Here is a 23324-nt window from a genome sequence, read left to right on the forward strand (position 1 = left end):
CCTCACCACCTCACCACCTCACCACCTCACCACCTCACCACCCAACCACCCACTACTAGATAGCCTCCATACGAGGGACCTCATAGATAGATACTCACCACTCACCACTCGCCAATTGACCGACGAACCAACAACCTAAATGGCGGCACTGACTGCATCTGACAGTCAAATCTGCACCACATCTCGATCAAAGGCTTCACTTTGTCTTCTTCACCTTCTCCTCGGGTCGTTTTGCATTTCGAGACAACTTGGAACCTTCTTGATCTTTGCTTCTCTATCAAAAACGTTACCTAGCCAAAACAGCAAATCACCACGACCACTCTCTATCAAGCAGATTCGAGTATGAGAACCCGGCCAATGTCCCATGCAACCCGTCTTTTCTCGCTTCCGGCTATCCTTCCATCGATCGTGCCGTCGATAACTACATGCCTCGCTATGGATCAATGAGTTGCTAAACCAGAATTGAATGGCAAGAAAGCAAAACAAACCAATAGCGCTCCGTCCTAATGAGTTCCTGTCGCCTTTGCTCTTCATGTCATAAAAGTCCATGCAATAGAAGTAGTTTTTCGTCACAAGTCGAATTCTCCTCCTCCCAGTCTTGCACAAATGGTGCTTATCCGCTATTGCCGTCGCCATCGCCGTCGCCATCGCCATTGCCCTTGCCACCGCCGTCGCCGTTGAGACAGTCCTCCATTTCCCTCAGAGAAACCATGTTCCACCTCAATCACCAAGCAAAATGCCGAATCCACGAGTTTCTCCCTCCGTAATGTCAGCTTCACTCCGTCCATGCAAAATAAAAATCGCTTCGATAATGACAGTGAGTACATTGTGCTAGAAATTTGCCTGCCCTTCGTCTGGTTCCTGTGGTTCCCTTCCAGATCGCCAACCTTTGCTGCCTAGATCAAATCCGGGGATAAAGAAAAGAAAACGCCAATTCGCTTGCCCGCCTGCTTATTGTCTGCTAAAAGGGGAATCTTTGTGCTCGAAAATCAATCAACGACAATCTCGCCATTTCGACTCAACCAAAATTCCCGTAAGCACGCGCGCCCATGTCCAGGTCTCATGTTGAACAGAGGGATGCTGGCCCGTAAAGCAGTTCAATACCACACCTATGCTAACCTTTCCGCCATGCCGAGTCGTGTTATTCGCCCATGGCCCTGGCACTCTCGCCTCTTTCACCGCCCGAGCATGTAGTCGGGATACATGCCCCCAACTGCTCCCGGTCCCGGTGCCCCACTGTTCATCGGCATCCCTCGCAGGTTCGGCGCCGGGCCGTTTGCCAGCGGGAATCCTTGATTCACAAATGTTCCCGGAGGAACGCCAACACCGTTCATCGCAGCCATGGACATGTTGAGTCCTGGCGGGGCTGATAGACCTGGCGGCGGTCCGCTGGCCGTCGAAAAGCTACCAGGCGTGACATTGCTGAATCCGTTCACGCCCATCGGCCCAGTCACGCTGAGAGGCGTGCTTGGATTGTTGCTCCCGGGTTGACCCGCACGGACTCCCAGCGGATTCTTCGAGAAGCTCAACCGGATTCCCCCTTTGACACTGTTGTGGAGCTGCGCCCCGTACAGTTCATTTAGAGCCTTGGTTGCGAACGAAATGTCTTCAAACTCCACAAAACACATGGGCCCGTTCTGTTTGGTTCGGAAGCACAATCTTTTGTACCCGCGCTGCTTGGAAAACATGGCTTTGAGCTCATCCTCCGATGTGTCAATGGGCAAGTTCCCCACATACAAAGTATTACAGGGCGGATTTTGATCGGCAGGGTTGACCGGGGGATAGTTATGTCGTAGGTAAGGTTGAGAAGGAATCGAGTAAGGCCCGTTTGGTCCCATGATAGGAAACTGTGCGTGAGGAGTTCGAGACCCCACCGCAGACCGAGGAGATGCGTAATTGGACGCTGCGCCGTTGCCAATATTGGTATTCAGGGAGAGCGCCGAGAACGCGGCAGGAGGCATATGGGGGTTTGTCGGCTTCTTGCCTGTGGTGCTGGTTGAGGAGTTATTCATATACGCCAAGGGATCCTTGAGTAACTCGCCCGTATCGTCATCTGCGCCATCTTCATTGATCACCTTCTTCCCGCTGGCTCGAGGGCGATCTACCATGGCGCTCGGCACCGGGGACTTCGGCGAAAAGATGGTCTGCAGTTGGGAACTGGTGTCCGGCGACACAAGTTCCGGCGGAGACCCGACAGGCGGCGGAGATGTTGTCTTGTCCATGGACTGGAAGGTGCCGTTGAACCGTGAGGACTTCTGAGCGTTGGCCATGGATGGAGACATCGACTGACCTATTTTGCGGCCAGCTAGGGGATCGATGGTGTTGCGCCGGGGTACCGCTGCCATGGATGGGCTTCTGATCATCTCCACAATCATTTTGGCCTGCCCAGCGGTGTTAGGCTTGCCATCAAGCATGGTTTGCGCTTCAGTTGCCCCGGCCATGGAGCCGAATCGAGCCACCGCGGTGGTGAAGCCAACATCCTCTTCATACTCATTCGGGATGATCTCGGTGTCTTGTAAATCTTTGGCAAATAAAAGCATCGTACGGACTGCCTCGAGAGTGGTATTTCGCGGCAGACGCCGCAACATAACGGTCGGAAGAGCCATGAGCGCGGCTTCATTCGCACTCGACATGCGCCTATCTGCAGCCGCACCTTCGAAACCTGAAGGATACGTAGGCATTGTATATGAGTCCGACAAATTGGGCTGCAGTCGAGGCTCTGGGAAACTGAATGCAACCACACTCATTCTTTGAAGAGCGAGGAAAACAGAGGGAGCCGGATCTTCGCCTACCACAAACCCCGAGCTGAACTGTAAACGGCAAGGAGTCTCCTTTGACGTGCAATGTCAAAGTGAACCAAGGGCAAACCACTTTGCTTTCAGCGAAATTGGTTGAGTGTCATGCAATTACGCATTCAGGACAGACGCGGTGTCGCCGTTCCTGCAGATTCAGGATGTACCGATTGCGAGGACCGAGTTGATACCCCAAGTACTGTCCAAGAGACCGTATACGGGAGTGACAGATTCCGGACTCGGTGGGGAAGTATTGGTGCCAGAGCCTGAAGGGATAAGTCCGAGTGATGCTTATGAACCTGAAACAGTGATAGCAACAGCTTGGGTGGTCCCCGGCAAAAATGGGTGAAATGGTTATCAATCTCGAAGATGATGTGACAAGTACCAGCGAGTACTATGTAGGACGGTGCTCAAAGGTCGCAAAAGGAGTATCCACCGATCGGTCGATTGTGCTTGGACTGTCGCAAAGCGAATTCGCCCGTTGACGGGAGAGCGAGACAATGGAGTGTAAAGCAAGTCAAAAATGATGACAATATTCTGAGCGTGTAGAGACAAGGTGCTGGAGGGTGTGTGAGGACAGGAGGGCGGGAATTGGGACGGGGGGAGCAGTTTCAGTCGAAAAAGGGCTGAGGATTGCAAGGAAGTTGAGGAAGATGCAGAGGTGGGATAGCGATTCTAACGACGCGGAATCTTTTGGCGGCGTCGACTGGCCCTGTCGATAGGGAGCGATAAAGAACGGCTAGGCCTGGGGAGACAGTGTTTGGCAGACGCCAGGATGATCAATCGTGCCAATCCGACACCGTGGTGGCTTGCAGATGGGCTCCAAGACGCCTCACACCAAGCTGGAGGCGCAGGGTGGGCAGGAGTGAGATACAAATCGCGATCGCGCGGCGACCGGGTGGTGGGGATGGAGCCGGGCAGTAGGGCCTGGCATGCACCACGCTAAACAGGCCGCATGGCCAGGGTGCTGAGTGGTGGACGCCGAGAGAGGGGGGTTGGCAGCTGATATTGGTCCTGTCCAGACATGTAAGCTTCCAGTGTCCACCACGAGCAGAGATAAACGCGGAGAGATGATCAGTGGGTACCGGTTAGGGACTTTCAGCACACGTACGCACAAGCAAGACACACGGGACCGTTCGCTTGGAGGATCTGGGAGTCGGTCAAACAGAAACGAGTTCGGATAAGGCTGTCAGAATGCAGGCGAGAAGAAGGATTGGAGATCCGGTGCTTTGGCCACGGCTTCGTGGATGGCGTGAATTTAATGAAGCTGTCGCAAACTTTGGTGTATCTGGACCAAATGATCCTTACCGGAGTTGGTCGCGGTTGGACATGGGGGTGGGCGCCTTCGAAAGAAAAGAGGGATGCCGTTTAACTCGGGACCAAGCCGTCGGTGGTCGTAGGATCACGTATCCGGCTGGCGAGTTGAATGTTGCTAGGACTCGGTCTTTGTGGGAGCCAGTGTTGCGTCCCAAAGATCTGGTGGAGAGTTTTGGAGAGGATTTACCTAGGTAGGACTGATGCTATCCCCCGGCCGTAAGTGGCTAGGGGGAGACGGTTAGGTGCACGGCGAGCTAGTTATTGGTGTTGGTGAACGTACCGTATCTGGTCAAAGACGATGAAATTTGATGCTTGAAGCAGTCAAATAGGAGACGCCAAAGATATAGAATGGCGCGGTAATTGGATCCCTGACTGAAGAAGCAGGAAAACAAACCGACAGTATCCTCCGAGTCAAAGCAGAAACAAACAAAGCAAGGAGGGTGTTCCGTATTTTGGTCCTCCTGAGGCGTTCTAGGTGTGGAAGTTTGGTGACGGGGACCATCGATTACCAATAATGGCGTGTCGCAAAGGATGCTTCCGTCGCGACTGGCTGGGGCAATTTGCACATTCTGTAAGCAGTCGGTAGATGCGGTTGGCAGTTGAAAGCCCTGTTAGTTGTTTTCGTCTGTGTGCCACTTTTTCGACTGACCACGTCTCTTTCTTGCGGTTGAGGACGATGGCGGCCGACCTTGAAATCCGCGGACCAGTCAAGCTGAGCCAGTCTGAGGTTTTAGAGCCATTTTGGGGGAGAAGCTCTCGGAGTTCGGAGGGCAGTGATACAGTAAGCATCCAAACGCACGCCCCTTCTACCTAATATGTCGCCCCCGTCGGTCGCCCCAGGCCATCCAAATGGAGTCCGGCATATCCCTGCCTTCTAGCCATAGGGCTACTTAGGTAGGCACCATTTGCTCTCCTCCTTCTTCCCTGGCCCAGTTGACGCGATAACGGGGTACGCTGACTCCGTAGGCGGTTGACTCGACTTTCCATTACCTCTGCGTACATGTAGTTACCACACCACCGACACCAGCTTGCTGAGTGGCACCATCGGCTTTTCTTTCCCAAGGTCTGAGTACCAATGATGTTGAAGGCTGTGCCTGCGCTGCCGGGGCCGGTGACCTCTAGGCTCTGACCCCTCAATCACAAGTTCGATCTTTTTCCCAAGTCACTAGTATCAAAGGGGGGTTCGAGTTCTGGATTTCGAGGACCAAGAGGCTTAGTATTGGGTACCCATCGCGTTAAACTTCCGATTGGGCCCGTTCGATGAGTGCAACGGACTGGGGGCAGTGGGATTCGTGCTGGGCGCGCCACCGCGACCACCGTGAAGTCGAGCTAACCAGCAGTCAACCACGTGGGGTCGTCGTAGGAGTCTCGTCGTCGGTCGACTTGCTGCTGCTCGGGGTTGACTCTGGCTGCTAGATCGGTTCGGAAAGGCCCAGCTCCCGCGAGAGGTTGGTCTTGACTCTTGATATATATATTGAGGACTTTGCAGCTCACCTGCATCGCAAACGGACATTCCATTGCCCCATCTCGTTGTTGCTGAGTCTGGGTCGGAGCCGCAGGCAAGTCTTCGGTACCTGAAACCGCGAGGGGTAGCCCTGGCAAGCCCTGGTAGCCCTGATGATCTTCCAAACCCGCATAGCTGCTTGGCTCTTAGCTCTCGACTTGCGGCACAGTCTGGCTGGGTGGCTGCTGATAGGACACCCGGGATTCAGCTGCTGCATTTCCGCAGAGCTTAGGGGGCGTCGAGATTCGAGAATGGGAAGGACCTTTTGGCGCTATTACCTAGGTAGGGACGACAACTTGTCAGCTTGGGGCACATTGAAAGGAGGGTCAAAGAGGGTGCCCTTGGTGGTGCGCCGACTGGCCGCCACTTCAGACGGAAAGCCAGACAGACACCTGGCTTGACCTGGAGCAGTTTCTGTGCCGCGTATCAGAACATGCGCCCCGCAGCAGCTACAAGTACCACCTAGCTGCCTAGCTACCCAGCTAGTTATCCCAACTGCCAGAACAAGGCATTCACACAATTGACTGGCTCGCTAGTGGAGAGGCGACAGGGATCTACTGGGTAAGGAAGGCATTGCTCCAGTCACTCGAAGAGGGCAACATTGCCCGCTGGTGAGCTTGCTACTAGTATTTCGTGAAAAGAGACAAGACTCACACTTTGCGCCATGCAGGCCCGCGCCCACTCTGGCCATCCTTGGATTCATGGCCCGGGGAGACAGGGACAAGGAGACACAGCCAAACTCCCAAGCGGCCCATATTCGAGGCTCGTCACTTACAAAAGCCTGAGTGATGCCCAATTCTTCCGTTCCTCTCCATCTCATCTCCAACGTCAGGATCGAAGGCCCAATGTATCCAAGAATTCTTGTTGACACGCCACGGCCTGGTGCCACATGGCCCCCAAGTGTCCAGGATGTTGTGTGACCCCAACCCGTAGCTCTCGAAGACGGCTCTTCCCTTCCCTGTGCGACTTCGCTATCCAGACACGACCAACGGGACAGCACGAAGCCAGTATCTGAACCTTGTCCGGCAAGAACGGCGCTCGAGATCCCTCTCCAACAGTCCGCCCGCGGAAAACGTTTCTCCTCCAATGTGCTCGTGGCCACGCTCATCATCCCAGCTGCCAGTGTGAGGCCCCGACTAACATTATGTGCCATGACTCCCCAGGCTTAAAGTCTTGATATCACTCACACCGCTTTCGCATTCTCAACCTCTGGGCAACCGCTACTAATGTCGTTCTCTCCCATTTTCTGGGCCCCATCGTTTCCGTATCTCTGCAGCATTTGTTCCGCATATAAGCCAATCTTATTCCCCTTTCTCTCCTGCATTTCCTGCTTGCCGACGCTTTCCTCGTAGGAAGGCGGCTCTTCAGGAATTTGGGCCGAACTTTGTCCAATCGCATGTCTGGGGGAGGGTGGTCTGTCTTCGTCATGGTCGGGGCTGGAAGTCGACATGGGTGTGAGCTCACGAACTGAGCCGCTGGATCCTGTTGGGTCAATCAAAGGGACATCTTCAAATTCGGTCTCGACCTCGACATCAGCAGATGCACTAGGTAGTGGACCTTGTTCTTGTTGCAATTCCTCTGCAAATGCTTGGTTATCGCGATCAACAAAGTGCCGAAGTGAAATGCTCAATTCGCCACCCTGAAAGTTCATCGCGTTTTCGTTGGCATATACCAGCAGCACAGAGTTGGATTCCTTTCTAACCGCCTCTAGCACTTCGGCCTCCTGGACCCTGGTGACCGAGTAAGGGGTGCTCTCTGACTGCTTGGTTGCTTCCGCCTGGGCTCTGGTCACAGGGCCCAACATCGGAGGATCCAAGACGGGGTGTTGGGTTTCTTCTTGTAGCCACGCAGTTCTCCACCAACCACAACTTATGCTGTCCTGGTCCAATGCATCATCGTCGACCATGAAACGAATGCTCGGGTCCTGTCGGCGGAAATAAGTGACTCCAGGTTTGGTAGCGACACCCTGAAGAGTGTATTTGTGACTGGGAACGTCCGGAATCTCTGGCGTGGGTTTTGTGAGTTGCATCGTGATCTGCCGGCTCCTGACCCGAAGCTCATTCTTACGTTGTTCAAGAGAATCCAACTTTTGCCGGATCTTTTGGAGCACAGATTGCAATGCCAAGCCGAGCTCATCCACGTCGGACTGGGTGACTGTATCTTCGGCTCCGGATCCCTGGCTGTCGAGAAAGCCGTTCGGGACAGATTTCTTCCCCAACACCGTAGTCGAAGCTTTGGCTGCAGCATTGAGAACTTCAGCAACATCGAGGAGCCTGTTGTCAGGCGACTTGAAAATTTGGCAGCGGCGTTGAATGTGAGTATATTGATCCATCTCTCGGCGAATTGACTGAAGCTCTTTGCGTATCTGCTGCATCTGCTCCCTGCATTCATACATGTACCGGTCGGGGTACCATATAGGATCCAATTGCAAATCCGAGCTTCTCGATGTGCTGTTAGGATCGTGGACTCGGATAGTAAAGATCTCCGCGCAATGGCTGATCCAAACATCATCTATGTTTCCATGCTCATCATTCCAGATCGTGTTGTCGAGCAAATCGGTCAAAGTCTCACCAGGGAAATGATTGATGAAAGGATCGATGCAATACAGGGTCTTCTCCACCATTGTAGGGTCGCCCGGCCCCCCTGCCTTCGTTGCCACGGAACTAAAGACCTGCGTCAGTTGTTCCTGGGGAGCCTGCTTCACAGCTGCTGCCGTCCAAGCTTCGAGAAAACGATGAAATGGCGTGTCATCGTTTCGACTACGAACGGCCTGTAAATCCGCCAAAGCATCGACACTGCCATAGGCCCGAGTGGTCCTGTCAAGAAAAGCCATCAGGCATTGGACTTCTGTAAGGAGATTGCACTCTTGCCGGTCAATGCGGAGAGTATTATCGGTCGACAAGGCCTTGGTGTTCTCGTCGGTGGCCCCAGACCACCAGCTATTATCGTGGGCGTAAGCATGGACTTTCAGAGGAGGCATGAGAAGAGCTTGGCGAGCGAGAGGGATATTGTGGTAGATCGTAAGCAAGGAACCCAAGTAGCCAGTCTCCTTTGAGCCACGCAGGAAAGGAGGTGCATCGCCTATCCTTCTTCGCTTTGATGGAGGCGGATGTTCAACGATCTCCCGCGAGGTGGAATAGGTAGTTAAAGCCCAGCTGCTGGGGTCGTAGTATTCCCGGTTGGCAGGCCCGAAATGTGTCCCAGTACCTGTTACTCCGTCTTCCTGTGCTGGCAGGGTCTGCCTCAGTGACTCGGCCATTGCCCGTTGAAGCTCCGGATCGTTCATTTCTTCTTGTTCTTTAAGGGACTTGACATTGCTTGCTGAAGCCGCGGCATGTTCGGAAGAGAGGTCCATCATCGAATTGTCGACTCGTGAAGGCGGGCGAGACAGGGCGGCGACTCCTCCCATGCTCACATCATCTTGAACTACAGCAAAGGCTCGAGTCACTATACAAGCCCTCAAATGTGTATGGGTACGAGAACTTACATGGAAGATGGTCTTGGTATTGCCAGTCGTTGGAAGCCGGCTGTCCTCACACCCACCCATCAGCAAGCATTTCTTGGACTGGACGATGGCCGAACCGAGCGTACAGGCTCTTCAATCACGGACCTCGTGGGGTCTTCAAACCAGGCGTTGATGGCACTGTTGACGTCGTTGTTGCTTTTCTGCGCCGCAAGGAGTCAATAGCCCTCCTTTGTGTCGCTGTGATGATCATGGGCTCACCTTGAGCAGAATCCTCGCGCTACCTTCGTCCACCTGTGTTATGGCACATACTTGGGATATTTGATCCCTTGTAGGTTGTATGCCTGCCATTGTGAGAGGGATGTCGACGAAGATGCGACGTATGAGGAAGACGCGAGCCGGGCGACTGGGGGTTCGGAAGGAGGAGTGAGACTAGGATATTGACAGGCAATGATTTGGAAATGTTACTGCGCTCTAAAATCGCTTCGCATACTTGTAGATGGCACGAGTTTCTCGTGTGAAGATGCTAGTAAGTTGAAGAGCATTAATAGGTAACCCCGTTTCTCCAACTCGAGTTTGACGTGGGAAAGTGTTGCGACTTACACCAGTTGGCCGACATACTTAGCCAAACCACCGCAGGCCACTAGGCTTCCCCGCAACGCAGGGCGAGCGCTCAGGCGAGTGAGGCTGCCACTTGCTTGACAAATTCTCAGCCTTGTGCCAACACCATTCGCCAGATACGACACAATCCAAAGTATCATTTCGGGATTATTATCTGCTTGCTTAATACCTAATGAAGGAGTCTTACTCCTCCGTGTTTGAGCTGGAGGCATCGCAACGCAGGTCGGGATCAGAGTTTCAGGGGGTTCCCGTCAAGGTAGCAAGCCAACAACAGGACCCTTCAGCGCGGGACCTCTAGTGTAGCTGGAACTTCGACAGCAGCTTCCGACGTCTTGTGCATGACAAGGCTATAGGTTCAAGTCTACAAGGCCCCTCAGAGCTGCTCTATGAAGCCAGGCCAGGGCCGATAGAGGAAGGATGCTCCGTCGTTCGGGGTGCGTCGCTGCCCTTTTATTCTCCAAAGCACATAATCTACAATGAAATCAGCCTAGGCGAAAAATAAAAAGAAGACGAGAATTGGAGCCAAATGAAAATTTACGCTTGTCCTTGGAAAGATCATGAGTTGTCGCGGTGCACTTCGTGTGATTCAGATCATGGTGCAAGGCTTTACAGTGAAAGGCGTACAGTGAAGCCATCCATTCCCAATCGTTACTCCGACTATTACATATTGACTCGCCGAGTAGCTTCTGGTTGGGCACTGCCAACTGGGCCGTCCATCTGTGTCACATTCGCTGCAGCCCACGAGATCCCTGGGTTATTAGAAGGGTGGTTCGAGATTTGTCTCCATTTGATGCGACGGCCTTAACAAATAAAGCCCGCGACAAACAGTCCTTTTTCCTTTTGTTTTTTTTTTAACCAAAAAAAAAAAAAAGAAAAAGAAAAATCAAAACAAAAAACCAAATTGTATGAATTCCAGTAACGACCCTCCCTACCAACGTGCGTGATGTAGATCGTTGCTTCTTCCATGCGTCTTCGAACTGGTATCCTGGGCCGACAACCGGCGTGCATTACATCGCTACGCATGAATCAGAGGCGGGCTGACAATATACGCCCTGAGCAATCACAGACCAACACCCTTTTTTCTAGTCATTTGCAAATCAAAATCCGACACCGTATGCTCAGCATCCAAAGCGTGGACCGATTGCACCGAGTATACACCTTCGAATTCGCCGTCTGTGCTCATTTCCCGCCCGGGCCCCCCACCTTTCGCGTCCTCAGAAGATTGGAAAACCTAAAAGTCCTTGAATGCGTCTTCCCACTCTTCCCGTAGTTCATCTGTGTATCTGCCTCTCCCACCCTCACTCTCTTCACCCTCGATGGGATCGGGATACTCATCGAAGTTGCCTGCATCGCCAGCCCATTCCACCCTGGGAATAATGGGGCCCCGCTTCTTCCGGTAGTATATTTCATCCCAATCAATGCCATCAAAGAAATAGTGTTGCATCACTCTCTTGCTCCCACCGGCAATGTGCCCGAGTCTTTGGGTCGGATCGGTCTTGCACAGGGCGAGAATGAAATCTCGTGCAGCCCGGGGCACGTGAAGGCTATGACGGTGTCCGTGTTGAGACGGATGCGCAGTAGGGAAGCGGATGTGACCCGCAACAATCTGCTCATAGATGCGCATGGGGTTCTGGTCCCAAAACGGTGGTTGACCGATCAGCATTTCGTAGACCAAAATACCCAGTGCCCACCAATCGACCGCGGTTCCGTGGCCAGTGTTTCGTATCACTTCGGGCGCAAGATATTCAGGCGTGCCGCAAAGGGTATATGTGACACCCGCTCCGTTGGCCTGGGGTTCGGGATGCTCTGTGCCCAGCTTTTCGAGGGTGGCGCTCTCGCCATTCTCGCCATGCTGTTCTGGACTAGCCGGAAGGTACTTGGCAAAACCGAAGTCGACCAGTTTGAGGTGTCCGTCGACATCGAGGAGGATGTTTTCCGGCTTGAGGTCTCGATATGCAACGAATTGCACCTCGTGGAGGTAGGCCAAAATCAGAGTGATTTCGGCCGCGTAAAACTGGACGGTTGAAAAGGGGAAGCGACGAGCCCGCCTGAGATACGAAAAGATCTCTCCGCCAGGGGTGTAGTCCAGCAGCATGTACAGTGAGGTCTCATCGGAGAATGATGTAATTAGGGTGGTGATAAAAGGGTGTCCAGCAACTGCGGCGAGAACATCCCGCTCGTTTCGGACATGCTCGACCTGTTTTAATTTGATGACATCCACCTTTTTCAGGACTTTGAGCGCGAAGACCTTGTCTCTGTCCTGCGGATGAGGATTGGCGAAGCGACATAGCCAGACTCGCGCAAAGGTACCTGGCACCGCGACTTTTGTTAGTTATGTCTGTGCGCGTGGAGTCAAGCCTATGGGATAGGTTTACCGGTTCCAAGTGTCCGCATCAACTCGAAGTCGGTGACCTTTAGGGTGCGGGATGACTGGCCCAGCTTCTTCTCTTCTGGGGCCTTGGAGATCTCCTCCGGAGACATAATATCATCCTCCTCCTCCTCCTCCTCCTCTTCTTCTTCTTCTTTGGGCCGGGCAGGATTGACATATTTCTGGGTTTGCTCCTTATCGTACTGACGACTGGGATGTGGGTGAGAGGCGCTCCGAGTGTTTTGAGGGTTGCTGTTTCGTAGATACTGCCTATGGCCCTGAGCTGAGGCCGCTCGCTGCGGCGGCGGCTGTTGCTGCGGCGTCTGAAGCGTCGCTGTGCTCATCGGAACAGCCAGTTCGCATCTTTTTCTTTTCCAAGTAGCCTAGGGAGCGTCAAGGCTGAAAGTCATCTCGAAGCGGGGAGATCGAAACACAATGCGATTTGCGATCAAAGAGGGGCGTCAAGGCAAGGCGGCGTCAGCGGTGAGGCAGTGCTGGTCGGGTTCTCTTTGCTGGACGATAGTGTAGGAGGGCGACGAGGACGAGGATTGCAGCTGATTCCTGCGAGGGAGCAGATTGGGAGGAGGAAGCGTAGGGATTGTGTGTGAGAGAGAGAGAGAGAGAAGAGGCACTGCCCCAAGAGCAGCAACCAAAAAAAAAGGCTCAGAGGAAAGCAGCGCAGTGGAGGCGGAATGATAGACGAAGGCTTCACACAAAAGACTTGCTGCTGGTGCTGCTGAGTGACCCTCTTGGACTTGCTTGCCTCCCCTCTTCCCCCCAGCCCCAGCGGTTTGTTTGGGTCTCCCTAGTCTTGGGATCCCTGATTCCCGATTCCCTCAGCTGCTCAGGACTAGCAGAGCCTAGCACGCATCTGTCGCAGTGGAGATCTCGTAACGAGAAAACCAGAAAACCAGCATGGCGGGCATGACGACAGGCGGGTGGATGCGGAGGATTTTGAGTGGCTGACAGCTGAAACCAGACCAGATTACGAGGTACCTTGACCAGACACCAGGAGGCATTAGGCATTTGGCATTTGGCACTGGCAGCCGAGCAGAATGCAAAAGGCAAAAAGAGACGAGACGGAACCTGGCTCGCTGGGTATCGAGAGCTAGTTGTATTCCTCCTCCTCCCCCCTCCCTCCCTGCCATGTCTGGGCCGGCCATGTCGATCCTGGTGATCAAATTGGTGCGACCGTGCTGCTTCAGCTGTCCAAATATGCCGGTTGAATGGCACAGCACTTGCACAACATCGACACACATCCATCGCCGGAATTGTTGGCGAATATGGTGCATATTGTAGGCATGGGCACCAGAGGGCGCAAGCACAATCTCACAAGCTCTCAATGGGGAAGTCGTTGTATGGACAGGGTCACACTTTTAGTATGCGTTCTCTCTACTCCCTAGAAGTACATGGCGTCCCTGCCGGACCATTTGCGGCCTGTGTTTCAATAACTCCTCCAATGGATTTAACCCTCTGTCTATTATATGCATGACGTTCAAATCGTCGATTAGTTCCATTCCCAGTTAATACTCTCATTTACTGTCCTGGCACCTTTTTCGGCGTCCCACGCTCGGATGACGCTGCCAAAAAGAAAACCACACTCGAACAAGTATGGAGTACTTCTGTACTCAAGGGGCAAGCCGATAAACAAATAGACTGCGTTCAATTGTCCTTCATGCGCTCATTCTCGGGCTTCCACGAACCTGTAAATGGTGATTAGCTATTCAATCGCGTCCCGCCAACGGCTCACCTAGAGATCACATACCGTCAAAATCATGTCTCACGAAAGCCATGGGGTGCTCAGGTCCCTCCGAACCCATCTGGCCTACGCCCGGACTGAAGCTCGTGATTGGCAGCACCACCACGTCGCCAATCTTCTTGTGTTCGGTGATGGCGAAAAAATCAGGGTATGACACATTCGTTTTCCGGCCGCTGAAATCAAAGTATTCTTCGTTGTTGAAGTATGAAAACAGCGCATCCGTCCAAACGCCAGGTCCCGTGTATTCCATGATGCTCTTGGCTGGTTCTTTGCCCTTTCGCAGTTCCCCAGCCTTTTGCATGGCCAATGTGTCTTCGGTGATGGTGGCTACAATATCTCTCAGAACTGGGTGGCCTGGCTTGGATTGGATCGTCCATTGACAGAACTGTATCCTTCTAGCATACCACTCATTCCAGTCTGGTCTGTCCGGATCAGCCTCAATTCCCACCACCAAGCCCACTGTAGTCTTGTCCAGGTTTTGCGGCAACCAATCCATGGCAGACTTGAGAGCCTGCGTGTCGATGTCACTGTAGATCCCCCCACGCGCAAGCAGAATCAGGTAGCGGAAGAAGTCGGCGCGAATTACAGGAAGGGGCATGGCTTCGTATGCTTGAACAATCTGGGGCATTGAGGCATACAGATAACTGATGAGGTGCATTGCGGCCTCGTCCGTTACCACCTCATGAACAAAGCCAGGATGTAGATTCGACCAGGATGCCTCAAAGGGTCGTAGTCTCTCCTCGAAGTTGCCCGAACCCGGTTCGTGTTTCCAGGTCTGCCAAATGTACGCTGGGAACTTGGCTTCAATGTCGTAGGGGAAATGGTATCGTAATCTCTCTCGCAGTGGTCTGTCAGCCACATCCTGGACTGTCTGCTGAGCCCCCGGGACGATATTCGGAGGCTTGGGAGGAGGGTAGGGTCTCGAGGGTTGTCTGCCTTCAGCAACTTCCCCTGGAGGAAGGCTCGGTGAGAGAGACGAATGCCGCAGCAGGAGGAATAAAGTCAGCAGGATGGTAGCGGCGAGAGCTGCACGTCTCCACGAGTTGGATATTGCCATTACGAGATCCAGCCTCTGAAATCGGCCCGAATTGGAGTAGTTGCAGGTGGAGGACTTGGATGGCAAGACTGTCACTTTTCCAGTCCGTTCACGGCCGGTCGAAGATCGGAGGCATAGGGTTCAGGCTTTATGGGGAGCTGTGGACAGAGGAGTGCGACGGCTAGGTACAAGTCGCAATAGTCTTCCTAGGTGGTCGCAGGGACACTGATTGAAGAGAACTATGAGGGCGAGTGGAAATACATTATCGTGACATGGCTTTGCCCTAGGCTGAACGGTCCTGCCGCAGCTACAGAAATGTGAAGAGCGAAGGTGGAACGGCGGGTCGAGGAAAGAGCTCGCTTCGAGAGGGACGGAGGAGATGGTAGAAGGGACAGAGAGAGGAGTAGGAAGATTGCAGGCGTCACAGGTAAAGGGCATGGGAAGAAGAAAACAGCAAAGAGTCCTCGAAAGTCGACCTTATTGAGGTAGCACGAAAGTGATTGCGCATGCACGGTGTTTTAGGTTTCTATCAGGAGGTGTCGATGCACATGGGGATCCACGTTCATTGAAGCGTAGCGCGAAGAGTGGGCACCTGCGTACTACTGTACCCAGGTCAGGCCCAGGTCCGGGCCCTAGGTAAACAGCTAAGCTTTGGGGCTGCCAGAGTGGGTATTCACGGGCCTTGGCCACCTGTCCAGGCTAGAGACTGCCTATTGGGTGCCTACGGGGCGCTATAGGTCCCTGAGGAACTCAGTACATAGCGGGTAGGTAGATACCTCGAAACGCCGTGCTGACGTATTTGTATTCTACCCCCACGGTCACTGTTTCAGACCAGCTGCCGGCGCACAAAGTGAATGATATTGAGTGTAGTACTCGGTACAGGAGCCTCTGTCATGGATAAACGGGAGACCCAAAGCCATGTGTTTCCTCCACCCCAAGTGACAACAATAAATCATGCTGATTCTTTCCTATCCGTTTCCGTCTCCCCGTCACTCTTTCTCTTATCCAAACGAGTTCCAGCAAGCCGTATAATGATACCTGACCGCCCTGAGCCTTCGCGCCCTGCCCATGAAAGATGTATCCGGAAACGGAAATGCGACAGTCGTTCACACTATCGTCGTTGATACTTTTTCTTCTCCATCACCTTTTCGAGAATTTCCAACCTCTCCTTCGTGATTTTAATCGCGTCCTCCATCTCTCTTTGGCTGAGCTTTTCTTGTTTAATCCTGGCTTCCACGTCTTGCCTCGTCGAGGACGTACTCCGCTTTCGCCTCTGCCGCTGCGTCAACCTCTGCTTCGCAGTATCGCTGTTTTCGTTCATGTTTGGCCGTCCGAAACTTCTTGTAGATGTCTCGCGCAGCGAAACAGTATCAATACTGGCGCGAGACTCAAGCCAGTCCCAAAACTCATTCTCCTCTCGCGACCACAGAGAGTCATATACCGCCAGGCGCTCCGACTGCGACTTATACGGGCTGAGTTGAGTAGTTCCCGCCGGGCCACGGATCCACATCCACAAGACCATGATAAAGAGAATTGCCACCACGACCTCCATTTTGACGACGGGTCTTACCATGTCTATAACGGGAGATAATGGGCGCAAGGGTTCGAAAATCCCCCAGTTCACTCCTTGTTTCTTCTCTTCTTCGATTTTTTCTTCCTTGGTTTTCTTCTCACCTTTCCGCTTCTTCTTGGCCAATTTCGAGCCTTTGCTAGCATTCGTCGTCCCCCTAGGACGGCCGCTAACCGCACCCTTGAGGATCTTGACCAGACTATCACCGTACTGCTGCTGACCTTCATTTGCACCCTTTTCAATAGGCCCTTTCAGCCAGGACTTGGCCGTCCATTCGACCGTGCAATTCATCTGGAATCTCGTCGCGTTGCCAGGTGCCCAGGAGAGACAGTACCGAGTTTTAGTGCTGAATGCATTGCCACTCGGAACATCGGGAGTTTGCGTAGTACAGGTGATGCTCACCGATTTTTCGAGGTCGAAGAAATCCAAATTCTCCGTCGTGATGCACTTGGTCTGTTTCGGGCCAATGCTTCCCCCCAGTGGCTTGATATACGAATACTGCCTGCTTTTGACGTCATTGTTCAACCCTTTCTTGTCGTCCTCGAAAGTAATTTCTGTACATTTGCATTCATCGGCCAAAAATTTACGCACAAAGAATCCTGACTCGGGCCCGTACAGCAGAGAATATATCTTGCCCAATGGAGCAGGAATGACCTCGTCCTTCATGATCTTGTCGTAATGTGTAGCACTGTCCGAGCATTCGGTTGGCGCATGACTCGCTGGCCCGGGGAAGTCATTTGCTGCCTCTGGAAATCCAGCTTGGGCAGCAAGGGGTTGTGGAACATTGCTTGCTGTTCCGGCCAGGATGCTAGCCGTTTGCGCAACAGCGCTTGTGTTCATGCCGGACGGTTTTCTAGACACGGTCTTGCCATCCACAAGCTCACTGCCGGCGTTGCTCGCACTGCTTTCTAGAAGACTGGGAGCACTGTCATCATCTCCGTCTGAGTTCGATTCTTCAGTGGAGCTGCCATCACTGGGCTGAGCACTTGCTTCATTTTCTGCCACGGTGGCGGCACTGGCCTCTTCAGCGGCTAATTGCTTCCCGTTCATGCTCTTTTGGAAACTTGCCGGATGACTGACGCGCCAAATCCCGATCAGCAGATCATAAGTCTGCTCTCGATATATTAAGCTTCGAAAGGTGTGACGAGCATGTAATGTCTGGATGGCGATGGCGTTTGGAAACACGACTGCCGTGTTCTCCCGCTCTATACTGACAACTTCCTCGAAAGAAATCACCACCGTCGTCACCCAGCCAAGGATATTGCTGAAAAAGCATATGTGGCCTTCGGAAATGTAGATCCTCCCAGCAAGCAGGATCTCCTTTTGCAGAGCACAACTGTAGTCTTCGATTAAATAGTCATCTTCGGGAACACTCCGGAACTGTTGATGGAAGTTTCGATTGCGTTGCTTTGGAGCCATCGTGAATCCCGTTAATCGGGGCCCCTTGGCTGGATTTGCCAGCGTCGCAGTGCTTGCCCCTATCATAGCACCAATTGCAGACTGGCCAGTTGCTGTGGATGATCCTCGGGATCTTCGCTTTCCAATTCGACTGCGAACACTCCCCGTGCGTTTGACCGAACCCAATTCGCCTTCGAAAATACTGCCGTTAGGAGGCGTCCTTTCCCCGCTGTTTGCCGCTGCTATTGCCTGTGCGTGCCTCATGCTGCTACCCACGGGATCGGGTATTTCAGCCACAGGAGTTGTCGTATTCGACGGCTTTTCATAGGCAGCCGAAACAGCCCGTTTCGCAAGGGCGTCTTCCACTTTAGCAGCAACCTCCTCCTTCTCTGCAGTGGCGTCCCTCTTGAGCTCAATCGCATCGGCCTTGGTGGAGGACGCATTCTTATCCTCAGTCTTCAGACCCAGGTCTTCAAAGTTCAAGTCTCCCGAGCCCAGTGTCTCTACTGCCAACTGCTTGCGCGGGACTTCTGGTTCAGGGATTTCTTCCTCTTCTTCTTTAATGGATTCCTCGGCATTTTTCTGCTTATTAGTGGCGTCTGACGCATTAGTACCAGCCCGGTTTCGGCCCTGTCCCGTCAGGTTCGTGATGGTCGATGCGGCATTTTGTGCCGCGGAGACCCAAGACGAGAATATACCTCCAGACGGCGTTCTCCTCTCCTCCGAGGTAGGCATCAGTGGGGCAGTGAACGAAGTAGAGAGCTTGCTGGGCTGATGTGTGACAGAAGACGCAGAACGGATCCGCCGGTGTGATATCATGTTCCCAGAAGGACTGACCACAATATTCGAGCTTTCCGATGGAGTCTTGGGGTCTGGCTTCTCGGCATTCGGAGACTCAATGGATGGTTCAAAACGAGCGTCAGTAGGTGTAGGAGGAGTAACGGTGGTAAGCGGAGTGCCTATGAGAGCAGCAGGAGGTGTTAAAGGCCGAAGTGTATCGAGGTGTGGCATTGAACTGGTTTGGGGGTTAGTTGACACCGGGGGAACCGCTGTCGTCTGTCCAGGAGAGTTTTGCTCTTCATAAGCTTTCGATCCTGTTGGGAGGCTTTCGTTGCTAGCAACTCCGGCGACAGGCTCGGTTTCCCTCCGCTCGGGGCTGATTTTCGGACTCTTGCTAGGCTTGCCAAAAACATCTCTAAACCTCCTTCCAGGTGATTTGCCTCGGAGCTTGGATATACTGTCGCGGCGAGATTCTGGTTTTAGCGAGTCTGCTCGGTCAATCAACCCAGCGGAACAGGGTAAGGCTGGAGCGGAGTCAGACGGAGGCGCACTCTTGGGTGAGGGAGAATTTTCATTCTCTGAAGGTTCAATGAGGGTCGGGATGGTGCTCATCGATAGCTCTTTGGAGGGGCTTTGTAGGGATTCACCATCACTACGGGTGGTGGTCGTAGATATCAAGGGCGAGGACATGGATGCGAAGCCAGTGTGAGAATCTCGGGTAACCAGGGGAGTTGTTTCGACCTCCGAGTCGTCTGTGAGGAGACTGGTATCACCATCACCACCCTGACTGCTGCCTCTCCTGCTCAATGGTGCTGGAACAGATGCGACACTCAACCCGGTACCAGTTCTTCCTCTTGTCAGATCTTCAACCGCAGCCTTCAGTTCCAATTCGCGCAGCTTCCTTCTCTGTCGCTTACTATGACCCGGCAGCAATTTGCGCACTCCACTGCTGCCAGATTTGCTGCTCCCATCTTGACTGATAGAGCGCACACTTTGTCTCGTGGGGGATTTGTCCAAGGTGACCGAGTCAATGGATTCGGTGCGCAAATCTTTGATGATCTCGTCGCCCACGAGTTCCGACGAACGGCGCCTGTTGGAGAGAACTTTCTTGAGACCCTTCAGCTGGGGAGAAGGCTCGGGCATTGTAGGCGCGACATGAGGAGAGGATTGGGTAGAGACCGCGGCCATTCAAGGCAATTCCGGGGCTGATGAGAATGCAGTTGTCGTGTGCTGCAATGCGGCCACCAGTGTTTAGGAGCAACGGGGGCGCAATCCGCGTGATGTCACACGGACAATGGTAACGAACGGCATGTGGATCCTAACACAAAAAGAGGGGAGCATCCAAAAGTATCACATCAAAATGGATATGAAAATGTCTCAAAGGATAAAAGAAGGAGTGCAGGGAACTGAAGAATGGAGGAGGGAGAAGTTGAAGCCAGGTTGACGGCGGTCACCGTTAGTCGAGATGCAGTCAGTGCTTTGGAGATGGTTGTGTAGTGCGTTCAGGCTGCCGTCTCAGGGCATCGGTAATAATACGTAGTAGGTACAGGAAAAGGGCGCTGTGACTGGCCAGAACCTAGTGGGCTGCGAGCTTAGGGGTTCAAAGCCGTGATGCCACCAGCGACGCCCAGATGGAAACAGTGGGGAGGGCTGGAAAGGCTCGAATGGCTTGCGTAAACCGGCAAGAAACCCCCGAATGCGGCAAGGCGATGCATTGGCCACTGCAGGCAGATTGAATAACTCCGCGCATTTGGGCGGCGGCTCTCAAGCTCTCAGGCGCTCAAGCGTGCCAATCGAGGCATCTACCTAGGTAGTGATCTCAATGCGAGCAGCTGGCTGGAGGGCCTGGCAGCCCTGGTGGCTCCAGGCTCCAGGCATGAATTGGTCGAACCCAGGGATCCAAGGCTGCCGTACCTACCGGTACTTGTTAGGCAGCTGCTTTGGGTTGGTGCGGCTGCTTTTCGGCTCCCGTGCCACCCGTCTTAGGGGCTAGTGGCATATTGAGCGTTAGCACAGGACTCACCGCCCCCCTTTCCCCAAGACCACCCCCACCAAGATCTCCAAAGAAAAACAGCGTCACTGCAGCCTTGTGACCTGTGACTCGCGACTCGATGTGGCCATGACTTGCTTCCACAAAGGCTGAACAGGCGCGAATCAGAACAATGTCGCTTACGCCTCACCATCCTATCCTCCGTACATGTCGATGCACTACAGCCAGCAGCCCGAGATTCCTCGCAATCCTCTCAATAATTGAGCTAAGAATAGATGGAGACAGCACCACTGACTCTCGTAAGCACCATGTCGGAGATTGAGGGATGGAAGAACAACGATGCCCATTCTAATGTTCTCCTACCCAGGCTCATACCCATGCCCGAAATGCTGCTCTCGAGGCGCGTCGTCACAATCCCGTTGCCGCCAGCGAGGAGCATGATCTGGCCGCAGCAGAGTTCGCCGCTGCGGCCCAAGAGACTTCAGATTCTGAGGCACTCCGCGTGTTGAATTTATTAGAACAACATCACAAGAAGCTGGGTCAACTGCTGAGGGCAGCTCATGAGAACCCACCAGCGAAGGAGGCTGCCAACCATGCATCAACTGGCGAGGGCGAAAATGCGCTGCCCATGCCAGTGCCAGTGCAGCAGAAGCAGGAACCAAACAGATCGCCTTCGCCGGAGGCCACCATCCACCCTCCGAGACTTCCCAGAGGCTTGAGGTCGAGTTCTCGCGAATTGTCCTCTTCCATTGCAAGCAATCTCGCCTCCGCGAGAGGCATACCTAACAACCGACAGAAACGACCTACCCCGATTTCTCCCTTGGTCTCGAATCAACATGCCGACGGACACAACGCTCAAGATGATACAAGGGGCAAATCTGCCCTCCGAACGAATGCAGATCCCAGTGATGCTCTTTTGTCCATGTCCCGTCAGTCGAATTCACGTCCATCATGGGCACCGCCGATTTCTCCACCTCCAGCAAAATCAAATACGATGGAACAGCTAGAGGCCCAAAGCTCGGATGCTCCATTCCAGCAGTTCTATACAACTTTCGAGAGCCTTGTTTCGAAACTCAGTGCACCTTTGGCATTTGCCGGTTTGCCACTAACGAGTGCTGCACCGTCTAAGCCACCATCTACTCCCGCTCAACTCCCTTCTAAAGCCCCGAAAGCGGTGTCCCGTCCAGCACCAGCAGCGCCGTCGGTCGATTATTCCCAGCTCATCTCGCGTGCAGCCTTGCGTGCGGTTTCCGGCACCGGCCACAGCACGTCCAACCCATCGGAGTCCTTCTACGTTGTTCCCACCACCGGCGGCACAATTTCCTATGCCGAAATCATGTCCCGGGCCGAACGCGAAGAGGCCCGTGCTGGCCTTCGTGGGCCTGGTCATCGCCGCCAAACTTCGAATCTCTCAAATATCTCCGAGGACAATTTCGTCGACGCCCAAAGTACGATACTTCCGGCTCCAGCCAACGGACCGCCAGGCCGCTTTGCCAGGGCCCGTGGGGGGGCCGACGAGATTAAAGTCAACGGCAAGACGATGGAAGAGCTCGCACTAGAGAATCAAGCGCTCAAGCACCTCTCTGACACACTTTCCAAGAGATTACACGTCTTTGAGATGTCCGCTCAAACTTCCTCCGCGGCACTAGCGCAGAGCATACGCTCCCTACACAACCGCTCGCCAATGCTCTCCCCAGAAAACTCACGTGGTAAGGGTATCAGCGGAAAGATGGGACTAGACAGCGGTGGAATGGCTGGTATCGGCAACAGCGGGGGAGGAGGAAATCGTGACGCGACACAACGCAGAATAGCAGAACTGGAAGAAATCCTCCGCAAGAGCGATGCGAGGGCGAGAAAGCGGGAAGAAGAAAACATGAAGTTGAAAGAAACCATCACCAAGTATAGAGAGAAATGGGATAGTCTGAAGGCTGGAGCCAAGGCGAGAAGGGCACGTGAGAGGGCTGGCAGGCCAGGCAATGGCGACAAGACCGGTCCTGGCGAGGAGACTACCACGGAGGGAGGCGAAGACGAGTCTGCTGCTGGAGGATGAGACCGAGTACGAGCAAAGTAGAAGCCAGAGATACCAGCAGAAACACAGCATGGATATGGGTAGAACTGGGATTTGAGAAAGCGAAAAGAGCACGATCGTTGAGACGCAAGGTGCAAGACGACGGATGATATTCTCTGCGCTGTGCCGGAACCGTGTGTGGAATGTATTCATGTATAGAGGGATCCGATACCCTCGATACGATTTATAATCGACGTTCTAAGTGGATGACTCGGAGCAAAGTGCCACGCAGATGATGGAGAAACATCTTCTAAGCTGCCGCATACCTGCATGATCGAACCTCGAGTCCGACCGGATCGATTGGGTATATTGCGCCTTGCGGTCGGCTCTACGAAGCATAGCCCAACCCGAGTTATTTACGCATCGCCGGATCCAAGGTCCAAGTCCACAGTTCAAAGGAGAAACACCAGGCCAAGGATGTTGCACTCATTCCAGACGATTATCGCCGTCCAGCACCGATTGAGATATATGACGAATCCGGCCGGGAGGAAGTTATTCAACAAGCACCATTGGTCGATCACGATGTATATGTGCGAGAAGAGCCATTGGAATCGCCCTGTCAGCTGCCGAAGAGGCTCAAGAAGGGGTCCTTGATGCGGAACCAAGAAAACGCCGTGACGAGATTGGTCTGGCTTCATCTGGATGCTGCCACTGATGA

The 23324-nt window shown here is 53.5% G+C and overlaps 6 protein-coding genes across 6 annotated transcripts; 1 reads left to right on the forward strand and 5 right to left on the reverse strand.

Moving 5' to 3' along the window:
* Nucleotides 1-1175: 1175 nt before the first annotated feature.
* Nucleotides 1176-2681, reverse strand: Z519_00100 (uncharacterized protein; the record flags this gene model as incomplete). Its single annotated transcript, XM_016757859.1, has 1 exon — nt 1176-2681. The coding sequence occupies one exon, from the start codon at nt 2679-2681 to the stop codon at nt 1176-1178; it is 1506 nt and encodes a 501-aa protein (XP_016625108.1).
* Nucleotides 2682-6796: 4115 nt separating this feature from the next.
* Z519_00101 (uncharacterized protein) lies at nt 6797-9022 on the reverse strand (the record flags this gene model as incomplete). The annotated part of the gene is made up of 1 exon (XM_016757860.1): nt 6797-9022. The coding sequence occupies one exon, from the start codon at nt 9020-9022 to the stop codon at nt 6797-6799; it is 2226 nt and encodes a 741-aa protein (XP_016625109.1).
* Nucleotides 9023-10928: 1906 nt separating this feature from the next.
* On the reverse strand, nt 10929-12409 carry Z519_00102 (uncharacterized protein; the record flags this gene model as incomplete). The annotated part of the gene is made up of 2 exons (XM_016757861.1): nt 10929-12007; nt 12073-12409. The coding sequence occupies 2 exons, from the start codon at nt 12407-12409 to the stop codon at nt 10929-10931; spliced, it is 1416 nt and encodes a 471-aa protein (XP_016625110.1).
* A 1318-nt stretch (nt 12410-13727) lies between these two features.
* On the reverse strand, nt 13728-14881 carry Z519_00103 (uncharacterized protein; the record flags this gene model as incomplete). The annotated part of the gene is made up of 2 exons (XM_016757862.1): nt 13728-13768; nt 13831-14881. The coding sequence occupies 2 exons, from the start codon at nt 14879-14881 to the stop codon at nt 13728-13730; spliced, it is 1092 nt and encodes a 363-aa protein (XP_016625111.1).
* A 1090-nt stretch (nt 14882-15971) lies between these two features.
* On the reverse strand, nt 15972-19751 carry Z519_00104 (uncharacterized protein; the record flags this gene model as incomplete). Its single annotated transcript, XM_016757863.1, has 1 exon — nt 15972-19751. The coding sequence occupies one exon, from the start codon at nt 19749-19751 to the stop codon at nt 15972-15974; it is 3780 nt and encodes a 1259-aa protein (XP_016625112.1).
* Nucleotides 19752-20873: 1122 nt separating this feature from the next.
* Nucleotides 20874-22648, forward strand: Z519_00105 (uncharacterized protein; the record flags this gene model as incomplete). Its single annotated transcript, XM_016757864.1, has 2 exons — nt 20874-20897; nt 20966-22648. 2 exons carry the CDS (start codon nt 20874-20876, stop codon nt 22646-22648), a joined length of 1707 nt encoding a protein of 568 aa, XP_016625113.1.
* Between the last annotated feature and the right edge of the window lie 676 nt (nt 22649-23324).

The sequence above is a fragment of the Cladophialophora bantiana genome, assembly GCF_000835475.1.
Source record: "Cladophialophora bantiana CBS 173.52 unplaced genomic scaffold supercont1.1, whole genome shotgun sequence".
In the NCBI taxonomy this organism is placed as follows: Eukaryota; Fungi; Ascomycota; class Eurotiomycetes; order Chaetothyriales; family Herpotrichiellaceae; genus Cladophialophora; species Cladophialophora bantiana.